The sequence below is a fragment of the Odontesthes bonariensis genome, chromosome 1, assembly GCF_027942865.1.
Source record: "Odontesthes bonariensis isolate fOdoBon6 chromosome 1, fOdoBon6.hap1, whole genome shotgun sequence".
Taxonomy (NCBI): domain Eukaryota; kingdom Metazoa; phylum Chordata; class Actinopteri; order Atheriniformes; family Atherinopsidae; genus Odontesthes; species Odontesthes bonariensis.
Window position 1 is genome coordinate 39,783,361 of NC_134506.1, and position 20,150 is coordinate 39,803,510.

The 20,150-nt window shown below is 43.5% G+C and overlaps 1 protein-coding gene across 5 annotated transcripts in view; it reads right to left on the reverse strand.

Moving 5' to 3' along the window:
• The window catches only part of nav2a (neuron navigator 2a), a 242,925-nt gene that overhangs the window by 16,716 nt on the left and 206,059 nt on the right, over positions 1-20,150 (reverse strand). For 4 of the 5 annotated variants that reach the window (XM_075466795.1, XM_075466785.1, XM_075466776.1 and 1 more), the window contains 9 exons: positions 11,285-11,414; positions 9,151-9,469; positions 8,045-8,750; positions 6,637-6,856; positions 5,237-5,523; positions 4,000-4,065; positions 3,398-3,442; positions 2,728-2,888; positions 2,267-2,440 (listed from right to left, as the gene is read on the reverse strand). In XM_075466795.1, the coding sequence (XP_075322910.1) occupies positions 2,267-2,440; positions 2,728-2,888; positions 3,398-3,442; positions 4,000-4,065; positions 5,237-5,523; positions 6,637-6,856; positions 8,045-8,750; positions 9,151-9,469; positions 11,285-11,414 (2,108 nt within the window). Of the gene's footprint in view, positions 1-2,266; positions 2,441-2,727; positions 2,889-3,397; positions 3,443-3,999; positions 4,066-5,236; positions 5,524-6,636; positions 6,857-8,044; positions 8,751-9,150; positions 9,470-11,284; positions 11,415-14,130; positions 14,388-20,150 lie in introns of those variants that run through there. The other variant, XM_075466811.1, reaches the window with a different exon arrangement.

Below are 20,150 nucleotides of genomic sequence, written 5' to 3' on the forward strand. Positions count from 1 at the left end.
TGCGATACTCCTGTTTAAGAGTCTCCTGTCACCTGTTATGATAACCTGTTAATCTTATTTTCACATTTTTCAAACAAAAATGCCAACTTCTCAGCTCGTCAGGTACAATGATTGCTCATTGTCTTTAACGTATAACTGTAAACAGATTCTCTCTGGGTTTGTTTGAATCAAATCAGGACATTTGGACACAACACTTGGACTGTTAGCAATGAATGAGTCATTTTTATCCATTCTCAGTGGATCTTTGTGGGCCAGGAGAGATGCAGAAAGTGATCAAACACAAAGGTAAGCGGGTGGGGGTGGATGAAGTGACGGTGTCTGGGGGTGTTGTCGTCATTAAGGACAGACAAAGTGTTTAAGTGTTGGATGAATAGTGTGTGACTTTTGACTTGTCAGTTAAGTAGTGGCCGACTCTATACTTCGGAAACATCCACATGTAGACAAAAAACGTAATCCAACACACACACACAAAGAGAGAAAGAAAGTTTTGTTTGAGGTTTGCCTGAATGTCATCACTTCTCACTCACACCTCTCACTGTGATCCCTGTAATTATCTCCTCTGAAAGGGAAGGCAGACTCATGCAGCATAAAAAGACTGAGGAAGATATGCTACTGGGGGGAGGGGCCTTGTAATAATAAGTCTAATATTGCACATCAGGTGTGTGTAGACAAAAAAATCTACAAGTCTTTTCCTGGAGACATGTATTTTCAAGGAAGCTGCACAGGAGACCAACAGCTGTCTCCTTCTCTTTGACAACATCAACCATATGATGTTGAATATTTATATAAAGATTAACTTTTTAAATCTGTGTTTAATCCTGCAACATTTTGGGACAGATGCATAAAACGGTGTGTATCTCAATCATTGCGAAATGTCTACAACCCTAAATCCCACTCCCACCTTTTGCCATCAATGGGTGTCGACGTAACCCTGAAAAATCATTTGAACAACAACTTAGTGTGCACCATAACTCAATGGACATGACAGTGGAGGAAACTGCAAAGAAGAAGTGCAGTTCAACAAAAAGAGAAACCGAAACCTGAGTGAAGATTCCCAGAGCCAGAACAATGAATGGAAACAAGTAACAAAGGTAATCAGCTCTCAGTTCAGAGCAAAGGAAACACAGACAGCATTTTAGTTTGTGCCTCTTCATCTGTTCATCTTAAGCTGTAATTTTCTGCAGTTTGTATTTACTGGTTCTTAAAATATGGACTTTTTATTGCTCGATGGCTTTTGTGTTTAACAGTCTCTGCTAAATGTTGTCGGGACTTTGAAATCAGTCATTTAAAAACATTCTTTATACTATATACATGAATAGCGACACACTTTTATTCTGTAATACGTCCTAATAAACCAGTATTAGACCAGTAGAATATACATTTATATCATTTCCCTTGAGGGATCACTGGAGTATCTTTTGATCTAAGTATCTTTAATAATGTCTTCTTCAAAGTTTGAATCTGGATTAACCAGGTAAGATAATTCCCCTGATGTAAGTTTGCAAAACCAATGGATTAGATCTCCATTAGGTCTAATTCTTTCCTCTGAAGTGTAAAATTAGTCTAAGTTCTAAGTACTGTGGTACTAAGTTCTTATTCATCAGCTGATGACGGACATTTAAACTGTCAGGATCACAGCATTACACAGGTAAATGGAGACGTAAACAGTTTTGGCCATCATGAGAAAGCTGTGCGCTTTCCTTAAAAACGTGTCTTGTGGCTGCATTATGCTGTGGTTAACTGTTTATGTTGTGATTAACTTAAATGCACGTTTTTACACAACAGAAGCTGCATTTTTCTCATTTTCAACAATACTACGCTCCAGTCCTCCCTCCTGTGCCCGTATGTTCCTCTAAATCAAAGCGCTGCACTTCTGTGGCTCTGAGGATTGAGGAGACTCCAGCGGTGAAAGCTCTCCTGAGCTGTTCGCCTGAGCGAGCGTGGAGCCCGCTGGTGAGAAAAGCACTGCGCTCGGTACTTTTTCCAATAATAAACAAGCTTACCAAAAAACAAAGCTTGAACCAAAGCTGATTATGGATTTCTAGGGGATAAAGCTTTTTTTTCCTGGAGGATCAATTGTAATCTGCATTAATGTTTTGTAAACTAATGTACTAATAATTCTTTTGGCATGAGGATGCTTCAGAGTTATAGAGAGATTTAGAAATGGCTTGCACCTAATTACAGATTTTTACCCCCAAATTTTCTGAAGGAAACTTGACTGGGACTCACAATCGCTGAAAACTAAATTCCTCCTGTTTCCTCTCACCTTCTTCAAAGCCTTCCCGAAAGGATCCGGATCGGCTCATGGTGCGAGTCTTCTCATCAAGTGACATGCAGGAGTTTCTCAGGCGGTTGTCGCTGGAAGGGTCGTCCTGATTCGTCAGGCTGTTGTTGCGCAGACCAGTGAGATTGATCTGAGCTGCAGAGGTCGGGCTTGATGCTGCGAATCCAAATGAGACAAAAAAATTCCCTTTTATATCACGGATACATCATTTGGATATTTAATCAACTGAGCTTTTAAAAATTGCCTGATTCTAAGGTTTTTGTCGAACCAAAACCCAAAAATGGACACCTGAAGTATGAAAACGGTCTCATTTTTGCTAGAAAAATAACTTAAATATATAATCGGTCGGTTTTTTAGAGCCTTAATCTTAGAGATTAAATCTGTTACCTGCCATCTCTTACTGTCCCTTAGATTTGATCTAATGTGGGGTTTTGGTAGCTTACCCAGCTGTCCGAAGTTAAAGCGAGTACCGGAGGGTGAGGTGAGGCTGGACCCGGGGGAGAACGGGGAGTTGCTGACTGAGTCCTGCAGTCCACTGGTAGAGTGGGAGCGCAGCCAATCACGGGCCTCCTCGTGGCCCCGCAGTTGTGGTGAGGGGCCATACCTAAAGGAAGTGAAAGAAACCGTGAAAGCTGAAGGCAGGGTACAATAATGTGCCAATGTGGACACTTTTTACAAAACAAGCTGATGTGGGATCGGATTTTTCAGTCGGTGAGGGGGATTTTCTTCCCTGAAGCAGCCAGATTAATAGCTGGGATCTAACATGAAGATGAATCAGATGCTGCAACAACATGAACGTAGGCTGATTTCAGCTGTGAGCAACAGAAACTTTGGGGGAAAAGCAGAAAAGAAGCCAAAGAAAACTTGACGTCCATACAACATCATGCCTGCTGCAGCACAACACGGTGATAGCTCTGCACAGGGACAAAAATTACACACCTCTCGACAGAAGCACAACACAACAACATATGTGCCAAAGTGCCAAACAAAAACTTTTATAAAAGCGTGAGCAGAAGCCTGGACGAGTGAATATGGACGCAGAAAAAAAAAAAGACAATTTGGTGAACCAGTGTTCGAAAATGCAACGTGTCCTGCAGAAAGTGAATATAGTACCTGAATCCCTTCTTAGGCAGAGTGTTTCTACCACAGTGTGTCCCGCTGTGGGAGAGAAACACTTCAGAAGAGACAAAAAAAGCAGGCAAGCAAACAGAGCTACTTCTACACTGCTAAATTGTCAGTCTAGTCAGGTCATTATTTACTTTTACTTAATCCAAAAGATTCTTCCCTAGAATAAATTTAAAAAAGACAAACATCTACAACATACAACTTTAGCTTTGTGAACAAAAGATTCTCAGGGCTAATGTAACTCAAATTTGCTCGTGTAATTCTGCAGTCAGCCACTAGGTGGCAATATGTGAACAGTCATCACAGACTAGAACCGACCACTGAACAAAAACACTGAAGCTGCCAACATCCACACTGACAATCTCACATTTACATTCATTCATACAGGAGCAAGAGGTCCTAAAAACAACCAGACACCACCACACAGAGCAACGTACGTCATACAAAACCACTAAAGTAGAAAGTACCACACAGAGAGACTCTCTGAGGTTCTTTGTGGCGCTCCCTGTGTGACAGCAGATGATGGTTTTTTTAGGACCCCCACACAGCTGTCTCAACAGAAGCCTAACACTGCACACAGGTAGATTTACCTGTCCTGCCTCCGAGGTAGCGTGTTTCGGCTGAATATAGGGCTAGCAGAGGGGGAGGAGAGGGGACTGATGGGAGACGGGGGGAGGGGGGGGGGGGGGGGGGGGCACAACACACAGAGAAACAGCAAAGTTTTAGAGAGTGAAGTAGATGAAGGTGTGCTTCAGAACAGAGATCAACTGCAAGATTCTTTACCGATTAAGCTAATGAGAAAACCTGGCGAGGATAATGATGACCCAGTCCACATGGTATAAAGTTTCTTCTGAGACATTTTCACATTGCACATTCGACCTGTCAGGATGGAATCTGCTGCAGTGACCACAGCATAACTGTGTAACCAGCCGAGGACGCCGAGGAATTTTGTTTCTCTGCTTGGGCGCAGACAAAACGGCAAACAAGAAGCAACATGGTCGCTTGATATCTTGATTATGGATTCTAAAACTGATGCTGAGGACAGGACCGGGCAGGATCAGGATCAGTGAATTTTAAGCCACTTCAGACATGAACTGGGTTTTTTTTTCCCATCAGTCTGACGTCTGATCGAGCACTGCGGAGCTCTTCAGAAACAGTTACTATTAATCTTTCCAGGTCAGACCGTAATGTTTACATATTTACGTTCAACCTGGCTTAAGTCTGACCTGCTGAAGTGCAAGAAAACACGAGTGCAAAGCCAGTCAGAATATTTCCCAACACCGACTGTTCAGCAAGCTTCAATATGTAGAAACGCGATGTTAGAAAGCGATGCCATCGGCACCAGAATGTTCTACAAAACCACCGAAAGCTTGATGTGCTTCTATGAATCATGACAACATGTTGCTGGGAGAAAACTCACCGTAAGGGTTTCTGTATAATATCAATGTAACCGATGTTTAAATGACTGAAGGCGGTGGCTTTAAAACACTCATGAAGCCATTAATGTCACTTATCTAATGTCTGAAAATAGCTTAAAAGTAAACAAAGAAAAGTCCTTTAGAAACAAAAGTGTGAAAACTTTACAAGCTCATTATGTGACTCTTTCAAAGCACAGAAAAATACACATCCGGCCTTCTAAAACTAGATTATCATTGCTGTTTAATTAAATATAATCTGATCTATCCTCAATGACAGTGTTTACCTCTAATTCACTTTACTCACAGGTTCTACTTTTCTTGTAATTTATTCATCAAATACGAAAAGAAAATGAAATTTTCTCAGTTTTAAACAACAGACTCCCTCGTGGTGTCCTTTGTGTGTCCTCACCTCTCAGACATGCCGGTCTTGACGCTGCCGGTGCGACCCAGAGCGGACAGCGTGTCCTCCCTGTGGGTCCCGTGACCAACACCACCTCCGGCGCTGCTCAGGCTCATGTCGATCGACTCGCTGCTGGTGTGCATGCTGCTGACGGAAGGAAAGCCCATGCTGCCCGCCCCGCCGTGCCCACCCAGCGTGCCCTCCCTGCTCGGGACAGAGGAGCCGCTGAAGGTGGTTCCCCACGTCAGGCTGTTACTGGGGCCAGTGGAGGAGTAGACTGATCCCGGGCTGGAGGCCTGTGGAAGGTAAAAGATGATATAGATGACTGTAGCCTCCAAGTTAGAAAAATCAGACATTCTTTCTATCGAGTCATTATAGTTTCAAGTCATTTGAAAAGTGTGATATTAAGTTATGAATATATGTTCTTATTTACAATATATAAGATAAAACTTTGGGAGAGAGCAACCTTATGAGTTATGGCGATGACCTGAATTCGAGGCCTCATATCAGCAGTCTCTATTCTTTATGCTACTTTTATTTTGTCCACCAGGGGGGAGAACACAACTTGTAACAAGAACACTGACATATTAGCTCGCTGGCATCCAGCAGTCGTTACGGTTCATTTGGAGTCATGTCTGACAATTTATTAATTCACAAATCAGACATTCATCCTCTTTTAGGTCGGCCGCTATCAACCGTCACGAGAAAAGCATCTTTTGGATGCCAGTTTTTGAGTTTTTGAGGGTGTTGCCGCATCAAATTCTAAATTTCTATTTTCTAAACACAATGAAGTTGGTCAGTGATGACACTGAAAACCATTTCTGTTAAATAAAAGGTTTTCTAGAAAAACATGTTCTTCTTCTGGTGAGGTTTGTGTGTTATTGAAGGGAACTGATTAAACTTTTGACCCTGTTGTTTGTAAAGACTTGTGCTGGAAAAACAAAACCCTGTATCATTATGATTCATATCTTGTCTGATAAAACGTATGAATCATGCGAAAACATGATGGAGAGTTCGTGACTGAGCACGCTCAGACATTTCTGCTCTGAAACAATATATAGCCTTGAGTTAGTCAAACAAGTGCCGGCGCTTGCCCCTCTGAACACACGAGCCGTTCGAGGGCTTCAGCACATTTGTGGCTTCAGTAAGGTGAGAACAAAATAATCCCTGTGTCCTCGCCAAAGTCTTGTGAGTAGCTCCATAAACAACTTCCTGCACTTTTTATACATCCATTCATCAATCATTTATAAGCTCAAGGGTACATAATGACTTTTAATCTTAACTTACAGCTGACTTGACAACAAGTCACGTGACTAATGTGAGAAAAAAGGTGATTGATGAACTATGAGAATCTTCAGCCGGGCTGCTGGTTTCTTTTTATATACGTTCATCGACACATCAGTCCTCACCTGTTCGCTGCCAAGCGTCCCCATTCCTGATCCCAGCGCTCTGCCTCCAAACAAGGGGCTGCTGGTGTCGCTGTCCACACCTCCGAGCCCCCCGTCGGGGGACTCCAGCACCGTAGCAACATGGTTCATGGTAGCATGGGGGTTGGAGATGACTGTCGAATTCTTCATGTTTTCAGCTGTGGTGACCGGAGCCTGTTTGCTGGGCTTTCCTCCAAATAACCTGGAGTAAATCAGCGACACGGGAAGAAGATGTTGACTGAAATCTTAGGTTCGCAACCAACAGGACAAAGTTCACAAATTCTTATTCTTCTGAAACTGTAAAAGAAAAAAAGAACCCGTTATTCTTTATGTCAAAAAGAAGAACATATAAGCAGGATTTTAACCCATTTTTCCTTTCTTTTAAAAGAAAGCGGAAATTTAGCCTGAGGAAAAACCAGAGATGGAAAAAGGCGAGCGGGGGGATGAGGATGGGGGCACCAAAGTCATTAGCTGAAAAACAAATCATTAATCAACATTAATGGCTTTGTGGGTTCAAAGTGACGAACAAACTGACTTGTGTTTGCCGACAGAATAGAAGCTCCAGTATTATAATCCTCTGAGAAACAAGAAATACAGAAGCAGGCCTGTAGTCAGTTAAGGTAGAGCCAGTTCCTTAAATCTGAGTCAAGACCAACACACACACACACACACACACACACGACTCTCTCCTCATTCAATGCTAATCTTGGGTTAGACTTAAATGGCAGGCTGTGATGACTGGAGCCGCAGTGGGCGATAATAGCTGCTCATTCTCTTTGAAGAGTTATCACTCCCCTCATATTAATGAGGGCAGAGCACTGAGGTAAGACTCCACTTCCATTACACGGCACCACGCCCTCCTTTCACCCCCCCCCCCCACCATCACCAAGGCTGAGGCTTGGCAGCTGATCAGCTCAGCTCAAGGCCTGCATTCACAAAGACCTGATTTAACCTCACAGAGACTGTGTGTGTGAGCCAAACAAGCCCACTCGTGTGATGCTTACTCACCACTGCTCAACATGTACTGTGACTGCATGATTACGGCCTTTTTAAAAACTCTGTGTGTGAGTGTGTGTGGGTAAAGTACGCACTTATTTATTTCCTAAATTGTCTTCCCATTTGTCTCGGTACCTAACTTACTGCACTTACTGTAGCACTAGTTATGCTCTTAGCTATTTGGTTTTGGAAGGAAATGCACTTATGATTTCTTGTGACCTGAAGTTCTCTTGCCTATCGATGTTGAACGCACTTATTGTAAGTCGCTTTGGATAAAAGCGTTTGCAAAATGACCCAAATGTAATGTAATGTAAAGTCAAGCCCATACAAGAGGCTCATGAGTCAGATCCCCAAGCAGACCAATGGTGCTCTGTAAGCATGCGTGCGTGCTCACCTGCGCAGCGTAGGAGAAGACACCTGCTGTCTTCCTGTCAGAGGGACCGTCGCTGCACCTCCACTCCTGAGGTTGTCGATCTCAGAGACGCCCTTCTCCCGGTCCGTCTGATTGGCCAGCAGGCCTCCTGAGCTGTTCTGCTTGGCGATGCTGTTCGAGTTCTTCCCATGAGAGGTGACGGAGAGCACGGCGGCCTCGATGCTGCTGGTGGACGAGCGGTTTCCGTTGCGGGCCGCCGCCCCCGAGCGGCTGGGTCTGGGCAGGCTGCGGTACTGCAGCGTGGAGCGGGCGCTCATGGGAAGGAAGCCGTCATCGTGGTGACCCAGCACAGAGCCGCCCTCCGGCCCACCGGACTTCAAGCCCCCTGACAGTGAGCGTGCCCCAGACTTGGGCATCTTCCCCAGGGTGGCGGACCCGCTGGTGATGGTGGCGCCACTGGCGGTGACCACAGTAATCATGCCGTGTCCTTGCTTTTTAAAGCCGAAGGTGCTGGTCGGGGTGCGTGAGGTCAATGTGTGCGTCTGTGGATGTGGGTCAGAGGCCGTGTGCGTGAGAGTGTTAGCGGTCGATGTACGGCTGGTGGGGGCCGACTGCTTTTTCGCCTCGTCGCCGCTGCTGCGTCCGGCGTCTGAGGGCGAGCGGTGAAGGCCATTAGAACGAGGAGAGCGCCGTCCTTTTTCTGACACCTTTATGTCATCCGTCTTACCTGCGGGACACAGAACCTGACGTCAGATGGGTGATTTGGAGTTGCTGTGACCTCAGAAACAATCAGGGACTTTAAAGGGATAGTTCACCTCTTTTGACATGAAGCTGTATGACATCCCATATCAGCAATATCATTTATGAACATTTTCTTACCCCCTGCTGCGTCCTGTGAGCCGAGTGATGCAAATGTATTAATCTTTTGAACGCTTATTTTTTAAGCCCCAGCCAACTAGCCGGACTACCTTCGTCAACACCAAAACGAGGCTGGAACTCGGCTCACAGGACGCAGCAGGGGGTAAGAAAATGTTCAGAAATGATATTGCTAATATGGGATGTCATACAGCTTCATGTCAAAAGAGGCGAACTATCCCTTTAATCATTTGTCTGGACATCTGTGTTACCTGAACTGTGGCTCTTGAGTCCAACCGAACCCGAGGAGCCTGTGCTACTGGTGCTTTTAGTTCGGGGGGACGTCACCCCCACCTGAGTACTCATGCCTCTTCTCCAAGAGCCTGTGTGGGACACGGAGGGGGTCTTCCTCCCCGAGCCACCTTTGTCAGACTCGTCGGAGATGTCAGAAGGGTTCTTGCGGCTCCATTTAGAGCCTGAATCCATCCTGACCCCGCTGTCTGACCCGCAGTCCGGCCTTTTCACCTCGTCTCCCGTCCAAGCCTGGTGAACTGCTGTGGAGGCAGAGTGCTTCTCTGCATCCGTCACAGGCTGAAACCACACACAGAGTATGTGACATTCAGCACTGCTGAAAGAGGCTTTTTACCGACATGCTGCCAAGTAGCTGAAAAAAGTGCTCCGTTTTATAACGACAACTCTCATACTGGTTAATCCTACCAGCAACACGCCACTAAGTTTTCCACATCAAGGCTCGAGCACAAAGCCTTCCTCAGTTACTGTTTCTCATTGGCTGAGCAGCTGATGCTCTTTTGAGGAAGGTAGCCGTCGAAGGAAGCCCAAAAGTCTTAGAATTAAAAATATAAAAAGCAGGTCTTTTTAGATCTTTGACCAGTATTTTCTCAGAATAATGATTTTATTTAATAACCATCCTTTATGGTTGAGTGTTTTTGAATTGATTACACAGTTCAGATGCATTTAAGCTGTATGATTATGCCACCCATACCGAAGCTGTCTTATTCCTCATTCACTTTCTGTTCATTTTGCGATTTTACAAAGTCAGACTTTAACATCTTTCTCTGAATCTCTCAAAAACATAAATGTTGAAAGCTGTAAACAAATCCGACGACACTTTGTGAGGGTGTCTATCGAGTACGTTGTATATTGTACCTAATTCACCAGACTTTATGTAACTTACAGTAAATTAACGGCTGCTTTGAGGTTCAGCAGCTGTTCACACAACATTAAAAAAAATTAAACAAGCTGCTGTGCTCTCAGAACCTGAAAACCACAGTCCAGCCAGTGAGTGATTGCCTGAGGACAGATGAGGCAGACTTTATTAACCTGCGCCGTGTCAGGCAGCTGCACCGAGATAAAGGCTCCTTTGTACCATCCTTTGTTTTCACATCAGCACCTCCACCTCTTCAGCAATAATGGCCACTCATCACATTCTGATTGGCTTCTCATCAGTCGAAATATACCGCAAGTACAATATACACGTGAATCTGAATACGTTTTCACAGCCCACGGATGTGCTGCTAGGATATCATTGAACTAAAAGAAGTTACTTGAGTAAACTAAAGTCCAGAAACAAGCGAGATCCAGCAGCAAAAGTGTAACTGTAAAGCCTTAAGCTTCATCATACATGTATTTAATCCACTCTATCACAAGGTGCACTCACAGTTCAGACCCTAAAACCCACTGAAACTCCTGAACTATCTCTGCCAGGCCAGTGTGGCTGCAGAGGGGTGTTATCACTTTACAACTTTGTGTGTAAATCCAGTGTGTGACCGTTGAACTTCTTTCTGTGACACTTGTTTCCAGCTTTAAAGATGGGAGAATATTTTTTGTGCTTTCTGCGTTTCATCATGATTTAAGAGCTGTTAATGACCCATCATCGTGTATGACTGCAGGTCCGGAGAAAGGCACCAAAATACTGCCTTATATATATATTACGAATGTTTTGTTGAGGCTGTGATTTGATTATTTGCTACTGCAGGTAAGACACTGACAGCTCATTAATACAGCACACATACAGTATTTTTGTTTGTTTGTTTTACTAAATATTTCCAGCCACAAATCTTTAGGACCCCCAACATGACAAACCAAAAAGACCCTGATTGGTACTAAGATACTAGAGATTGGAACGGATTTTAATGATATTTATGTCTTATTTTACCAACTTGGGACCAGATCCAAAGTGGAGTGAATTAATCTTGAACAAAAGCCTATTTGCACAATCAAAGACTGGATGAGCGAGCGTGCTTCAGGCAGCCCTTTGTCCTCTGGAGGTTTCCTGTCCTCCAGCTGAGCAGCACCTGACTCAGCTGCACTTTAAAGGAGGATGTGCAGGGATCGCAGTTTTCCCTGTTTTCCTACATCCGTGCATGTGTGTGTGTCGTCTCGTACCTGTGCATTGAGTCCTTTGCGCTGTGCTGCGGGTGTGTTGGCATAGGAAGAAATGGAAGAGCTGGTGTTGATGTCATCTGTGTCGATGTTGTCACTGATGCCGCTGCTCACAGAGCTGCTGTCATCCCAGCTACGCACAACATGCACAGAACAGAAGAAACACAGAAGCTCACTTTAGTCCACTTAAGACCGTATCTGTTCCAGAGTCGAGAGGATGGGAGAGTCCACTTGAGTCTTATTAAACAGCTGCTCTTAGGGGACATGTTTCATGTTTAAAGTCCTGAGACGCACGAGAAAAACGTGCCGTCAGCGTGACTGCAGAAAGGAAAATGCTTTTCCGAGCTGTGGTGAGATTTAAATACTAACGAATGATCTTTCCATCCCCTTTTATCACTTGAAGCCATCGTGTTTATGGCTCCATATAGTATATTTGAATTAATTTGCAAATGCAGAGAGTGTGAATATGTCTGTCGAGTTGTGTAACCGATACATATGTGCCTTTATATGAGAAGAAAAGAGAAAGAGTTCATCTATTAACTTCACTGCTAAACGGAAATAAAGGAAGAATTTGGTGTTTCAGACTGCCTGGTGATTCTCTTCCTTTATTCTCCATTAAACTGACTTCAACTTGGATGCACACACACACAAGCACACGAACATACGCAGACTGGTTGAATGGGGTTGTCCATCACATGAACAAAGGCTCGTCTGTGGGGTGACATCATGGCGTGCTTGTGTGTGTGTGTGTGTGTGAACTGTTCAAACTGACTCGTGAACAGAGCAAACGCGCCGGGAGTTAAGGATATTTGCAAATATGCCTGTGTGTGTATGGGGGTGTATGGGGGTGTGTGTTTGTGCTTGTATCCGCTTGGAGTCTGCGGGGGACAGGAAGCCCAGCCAGTTGGCAAACATGACTCTGAAAGGACCAGAGGGAGGCTGATGGTGACAGCCAGAGCAGGGCTGGCTGCAGCGGGAGACACAGACCGACACACTCTCTCCAGAGCTGTGATGAAAAGCTGACTGCGTTATGAAAGCCATCAAGGACGGGTTCATAACCCTGTCGAGAAAGTGGTGTGACAACAGAAAGGCGGCTATAGCAGCTTCCATCCAGCTTTTTTTTAGACACATTATCCGTAAAACTTCTATTGTCTAAAAAGTTTTTAATGCTTCGGCAAAGCGGAAAAAAACTGGGATGTGAAAAAAAGATAAATGCAACTTAACAAGCTGAGTGCATGTTGTAATATTTCCTAAAGGTTTGACGGCACTTTCATCTTCTAATTACATCACGTCATGTCGACCTTTTCTTAAGCACTTTTGGCCGCAGATTGTTTATAAGAATCTGTTGAAACCAGCAGGTTTTAGACATGAAGCCAACGAGGAAAAGCCCAAAAAAGTGCAACACCACTAATGGCCACCTGGTGCTGTGGTGAAAACATCTGTGGTTCCAACAGAATCCCATTAAAAAGCATCAGGTTCTCTCATAAAACACTCCTCATTGTGACTTACTTATTATCACTGTTCTGAACACAATAAAATACGCTGTAGGCCACAAATATGGTGACTTCTGGATCCAAAAAGACAAAGATGACAATCGCTAAACTCAAATCAGTGCCACCCACCTCTGATCCCAATGAAACAACCTTTAGAAAAATCAATTTACAAACTTTGGACGGAAACATATTTAATTTAGAAGATTTTTGTAAAAAGCTCCTAAGACTTAGGATGAATTTGGAATAAATCACAGCTGCTGATCTCATCTCTTTACTCAACTCACTGCTCCAACAAGGCTGCTGCACATGGCAAATGTATTGATCACTTAACCTGGTAAACAAATCAATTAGTTGCTCATGCAACAGCATTTAAATGTCATCGTTATTAAAGCAAGAAAAGCAGGAAATCTTCATTAAAGTGTCTGGAACCACTCAAGTTGGTCACTTTGTGGTAATTGGTTAATAACACAGTCATTAAAGAACTAATGTTAACACAAACATCACAGCATGAGGCCTGTGTGCCACAGGAAATATTCTTATATGTGTGAAACTAGAGTACCTGATTTTTGATGAAAATGGCTCATAATCGGATATGTCATGGAATCCAAATCTAATGCCGACCTTCAGACCTTGAGATTAGTTTTGGGTTCAATAGTCTGTTATTAGTATCCGCTTCCAGTCATCATTCATCTCTCAGGTTTGATTTTCAGACAGCCCAAAGCAGTGCTGCTCAGCAGCTAACTTGGACGCCCTGAATTTTCCCACCAACGAATAAAGACACATCATAATTATGGGTTTAAAAAAAAAAGCAAAACAAAAACAAAGGCTTTCAGTGGCACAAGTCCCAGATTCAGATCACCACCACAACCCTAATCAGCTGGCTCTCGGCAGACTTGAGCCCAAATACGAGTGCTGATTGTGACCAACCTCCCTAACAACCTGATGAGCAGAGACAAAGGGAGAACAGGGCTTCCTGCTCGATTCACCAGGAGAATAAATCAACAGGCGGAACGAGGACATGGCTTAGAGAGATGAAAGCATCCGTGGAGCAAAAAGAAACGAGGTGCTGAGAGATTTAGAGTGACCACAACTGTTTCAAGTCATCCGTACAGCCACAGGGGGAATTCCCACACACACGGCATTTAAAGAAAATAAATGTGGACAGCTGAGGAATAAAAAAAAATATATATATATATGCACGTGTATTTATAGAAAGCTGCAGTGATTTAAAACACTCCTGAACAGGGGAGAAATTAAAGCCATCACTGCTGGAAGACAAAGTTTCTTTTGCATACTTGTGCACACACACACACACACACACACACACACACACACCAATACATAAACTGTATCTACCTGGTCAGGGTGCCGGGGTTGCCGTGGGAACCAGGGCGCTGCGGGAAAATGCCGAGCTGGACAGAGAGCTTCATGACTCCATGCGGCTGAGAGAGTTCACACAGATAAATATGTCCCCCTCCCTGCCTGCCTCCCTATCTCTCCCTGAGCTTTCTGCGTCTCCCTCTCGCTGCCTCTCGTCCTGGCAGCGTTCCTGGATCCAGCTCCTTTGTCACTGGTCGCTCTGATGCTTCATCCCTCGGGCACCGTTTGTCTCAGTCTGCACTAAGACTGAGAGAAACTGGAGGGAGAGGAGGGAAGGACCTGCCCTGCTGCTGGTAACATGAGCCTCCCCGGGGACTGTTAACCACTTCACTGCTGCAGCCCCACCACTAACAGTGCACACTGAAACACACACAAACACACCCTCCGTCTTAAATAAGCCACTTGAGCCTAAGAAGAATCAAGTGGCAACACAAGTCAAAGCCACACAATGGCAGATAAACTGAAGCCAAGGTACAATCTTCATCCTACAGTTGCTCCGCTGTATGTTTCCCAGCTTTGGGTTTGTGTGAGTTAGTGTCTGTGTGTGCAAGACTGCAATTTCCCAGACAGATCCACCCTGACCAGCTGACAAGCCAGTGCTAATTAGAGATCAGGCCAAGCGGCGTGGCCCAGCCCACAGCCTCCCGCTGGCAAAGCAACCCTCCAGTTACCAACCACCGAGCCCTTTACAGCCAATCACAGGAGACGGAGACATTAACCGCGAGGCTGCCCTGAGGAGGAAGTGATGCCAAAACACAGGCTGGCGAGGTCGGCATCTAATAGATAATCACACTGAGGGGAGGATGTGAAGTAATTCTTAATCATTCAGTTATCAAATCACAACCTCTAATAGTATCACGTCATCCAAAGACTTTGGGACTGACATGCATTGGAAAATGACTGGATTCTTTAAGTCTACAAGTGTGTGCAGTTAAAGTTGTGAGTGTGTCATTCATCAGGATTACACGAAGCTCAACTCTGTTACTCACTAAAGAGGCTAAAAGGCCTGTAAAGCAGTCAGAGAGGGACAGTATCGGAGAAAGAAATGTGACCCAAATCAAGGCATTCCAGAGAGGAACCTCGCCTCTTGCCAGCTCCGCATTTGATAGCTTTTTGCTCTCCCAAAGGGGTCACAGTTCAGAGGCCAAACTTCCAAATTTCCTTAAAGAGAAAAACAGAGAGGGGGAGCCCGGAGGGCCAATGCAAAAAATAGGGCTCCCACATGGGTCAGCAAATAGGAGTGTCTGGAAGTGTCCTGAGAAAAAGGCCATGTTTGTGTTGAACTTTTTGTCCTGTGTCCTTTGGGACTGTGGTCGGTTGGTCTGCTGGTCCTGGCAGTACTGTAACAATCCCCCTCATCCTCAGCCCCCCCCACTGAAAAAACCCAGTCCGACTCTGGCACATGCACACAGGATCTGTGCCGCAGAAATGTACACACAGACATGCAGCCACAACAGAGAAGTGAAGCAGAAGTAAGGGGATTTCCTGCATTTGTGGGGAGACTACTGGTCCTAACAGCTGTATCAGATCCCCAAATGTCAGCCCAGACAGACAGACGTGGGAGGAAGAGGGAAGGACTGACAGCCCGTCTCTCTGGCTTATAGGCCTCAGAGTTTGGGGGGACACAGATAGCATCACGAGGAAGTTGGCAGGTGAGTTCTGTTTGAACATGAGGAGAGACTCCACCTCTAACATTACAACACTATCACAAACGAGCAAAACGATTTCTTCATATCAGTTAAGCCACAACATGCAAAACTTGTTTTCGCTTTGAGTGCTAGCAAAGCAAGGCTGTTTATCCGTTTTCAGTGGAATCACATCTTTAGGGTTAAGGTTTTAAGATATATGCTGCAGTCAGATCAACAACAAAACACAACAACGATACATGTCCAGACAGGCGAAAAATTCTTACAGTTAAATTGGGGGAAATATAGCGAAAAAATAAATCGAAATCTGATAAATACAGCGAGATAAAGTCATCCCAACTTCTGGAAAGCTGCTTCAGCAGTTTTACAGTAACAGCGAGAAACATTAAAATGCCTCTCAGTGCATACTTTGAGGTTCAGAAATTGTTTGCTAGTGTAATATTTACAGGGAAGCTCTTAGCCATTTAGATATGAAGATCATATAATCACAGGTGTCTGTTTTAGCTGCAGTTGACTGATTGATGTAATGCTTTTTTTATATTTTGTTCTCATTAGGTGTTTATTTTCCACAGCATGCCAGACTTGGTGGGAGGGGGATTCTGGGAATCGTCTTAAATTACAGCTCTCCAAATGACAGGTATACGTTTTACCAACTAAAGGGATGCCAACAAAGTATTTTCCATGTTCAACAAGTCCTCCAATTGATACGATCACATAGGTAATTTTCTTCTCCTCTTAAATACAAACCTTAAAGGTATCACATTTGTCACTTTCTGGTTTGGTTTAGGCAACATTCGTTGGTCAGGATTAGAAAACAATAAGGGTTAGGGTTAAATACATTCTTCTTACGATGCAAACATCCCCCTCATAGACACTACTTAGCTAGTTGCTAACTTCGTGGTTGGGTTTAATCATTAACGTCACCTAGTGAAGGTTACAAAATGATTATTGTTAGAATAAATACATAAATACATATCTTTTATAGCTTGAGTGTCACTGTCATGGATGCAATTTCTACAATTTAAATACAATTGCTCTCACGACCACTAAAGGTCGTGAATTCTACAAACATACTGTGGGGACGCATTTAGGCATAGGATAGTTTCCAATGTCGGTGCTGTCAAACAAGACTATGTGAAATAAAGTAAAAGTCTAGAAAATACATGCTATGCCTTTTTTTCCCCAACATGAAAATGTTGCAAACCCACAAAAAAATGCCACTTTTTGACCCTTTGATGTCAGCTTTCTGAGGCCACAGAGGAAAAAATGTTCTATAACCTCACTGCATCACTGTCACATTACACAGTAACTACACAGTAACTACTGCATCACTGTCACATTACACAGTAACTACTGTGTAATTACACTACTGCATCACTGTCACATTACACAGTAACTACTGCATCACTGTCGCATTACACAGTAACTACTGTGTAATTACACTACTGCATCGCTGTCACATTACACAGTAACTACACAGTAACTACTGCATCACTGTCACATTACACAGTAACTACACAGTAACTACTGCATCACTGTCACATTACACAGTAACTACTGTGTAATTACACTACTGCATCACTGTCACATTACACAGTAACTACTGTGTAATTACACTACTGCATCGCTGTCACATTACACAGTAACTACTGCATCACTGTCGCATTACACAGTAACTACTGTGTAATTACACTACTGCATCGCTGTCACATTACACAGTAACTACACAGTAACTACTGCATCACTGTCGCATTACACAGTAACTACTGTGTAATTACACTACTGCATCGCTGTCACATTACACAGTAGCTTTGTCATCATTTATATAACCAAAAGACTTTATGTTGCTCCGAGTCATTTTATGCATGGATGCTTCCTAATGTATCCTGCCAGCTGAGGCTGTCAGGACTTGTATCAGACTCGTTTGAAACCTCACTGCTGGGCATTATTTTTTTTCTAAATGACTGAGTTGGTATTATTTGTGCTTGTAAAAGCTTTAAACTAATTTGTAAAGCCTTGGAGCTGGTATTTTCAGGATTGTATCAGCAGTAGGATACATCACCCAGCCACCATTATGGGAAATGACCTGGAGCACCACGGACGTGCGTCTTTTAACAGTGAAAAAACACCTGTTTGATGCAAAAGTTACATAAAAGTTGCAATATATACCGTTAGCTTGAACTGCCATGAAGGTTGAAGTTGTTTTAGATGCAGAAAATGTGCTCTTCTGGGGGTCTCTGTTGTTAGATTAGATTTGCTGCAGACTGAGGGAGCTCCGACTGCTGTCTGATGACATATAAATATCCCTTTAGTTTAAAATAGGTTCATTCTTAAGTTAAAGATCACAGCTGCACTTCTTTGTTTGTTTGTTTTTGAACTTTATGAAAAGTAACTGTCAGTGTTCGATAGACAGATCGAGACGAAAAAAAAAAAAAAAGGATGCTGGGATTGGGACATACCGGGCTGGAGCCCAGCAGTGCTGTGGTACGAAAATGATACAGCTGTCCATTCTGTGACGAGAAAAGACAGGACTGGACAGGACAGCATTCTGAGGAATGTCTGTCTTTCTCTCTCCTGTCTGGTCCTATTGTCTCCTATCTTGGGGAAAACATTTGCTATCCACACACAGAGAATTTATCAAAGCATTTAGATCCCTCTGGCTGCCTCTCTTTACACACACTTCCACCGACTTCCTCTCTGTGTGTGTGTTTGATGTGTAAACACACGCTCCCACGGATTCAACCGATGGACCCGCATCCACAGTGAAACACAGCAAACTCTTCACGCATGTGACATGCATCGCTTAACACGGGCACACGACTCCCCCATGTTGCATCCACTCCACTTAAAAGACCACTGGGGCAAATATGGAATTTCTAACATACGTGCAGACACACTATTTAAACACACACAGCATACAAACCAATGTATTTTCACCTCAGTGCTAGAATGAAACACAGGGCTGTAACTCCTTTGCTCAGAGTAACAAACTCATTTGATCCCTGTCAGTTTTGTTAGGGAGTAGCTACAACATAAAGGCAGGCTATTCCCAGAACAATTTATTTTTCCGCACTCATCTGGTTTGAAACCTTCTTTGAAAGAGTCTCCAGATGACAGATCATGATACTCTCTGAGGAAATAAAACATATTCAGGAGTTTCCTCTCTTAGCAAACCACTTGGTTTTTCTCCATGTTTCCCTTTTTTTCCACACTCAATTGTGTCTCCACCTAAACTTAAATTTCACACAGTGCAAAATGTGCAGGAAAAAATAAAAACACAACCAGTACTTGATATCATTGCGTATCTTTTACACTATTTTTTAATTATCTCCAGAAAAACAAAATATGCTGCCATCTAATAGACAACTTTGTATGTACTGTGACAGTGTGAAATGTAATAAAGCCCAGCTGAGGCCTCCAATTTAAAACGTACACTGCGCGTGAAGATGAATGACAGGGCACCACTTTCTTTCACAAAGCCAAGCCAAAATATCTTAGTAAGAGGTTCTGCCATCTTTCACTGGTGACATTTGCAACCACACTTTGTGCAGTAGTAATTATCTGGTGGTGAAGACCTCAATACAACTTCTCTAAACCCATCTAAGTATTTTGGCTTATTTCATCTTTGCTCGTTAGAAAGTCAGTCTTAGTTTTTCCTGAGTAGCAAACGTTTACTTGGTTTGTATGTGACCCGTCTTGCACTAAACATCACCAAGGCGTGAGTATCTAGCAAAGAAATGGCAAAACCATAATGCTTTTAGGTGTGCAAGGGATGGATTTATGATTTCCTTATGATGACTGTTGCTTACCATTTCCAATGGAATGTATCTAAAGTTAAATGAAGTTGAGAAATGTAACTCAATAATGTCATGCTTTCATTAGATTATTTGGACCACATCAGATTGCATTCTGCTTTGTGCCAGCTGTTTACATCAGTTTGCTTGTCTGCTCATCTCTGTGGTCACACATTGCATATTAACACACCTAGAAAGCTGCTGTCATTCACATATTTTTCTGTTTTTTTTCTTGAACACCAAACAAAGCTGAAATTGTAGCTGAAATTGACGGTTTGTTAAGGCCACATGTCAACCCACGGTCACCAATCAAAGCACTTCCAGACTGATACTTTGCTGAGATGATATTCCTAATTTCATAACTGCTGAGCCCCATAATGAAATAACCATCCATGTAAGTTAAGCCGCAGCCTACAGGCACTGCTGCTGAAGAAGCAGAGTGGAAACAGAGACCTCACTTTTTCAGGACAATACGGGGGATGTTTATTGTAAATGTTGCTTGATTTCTCCTAAATGACTCCTTTGAAAGATAAAACACAGACAGGGTCCGTAAAGC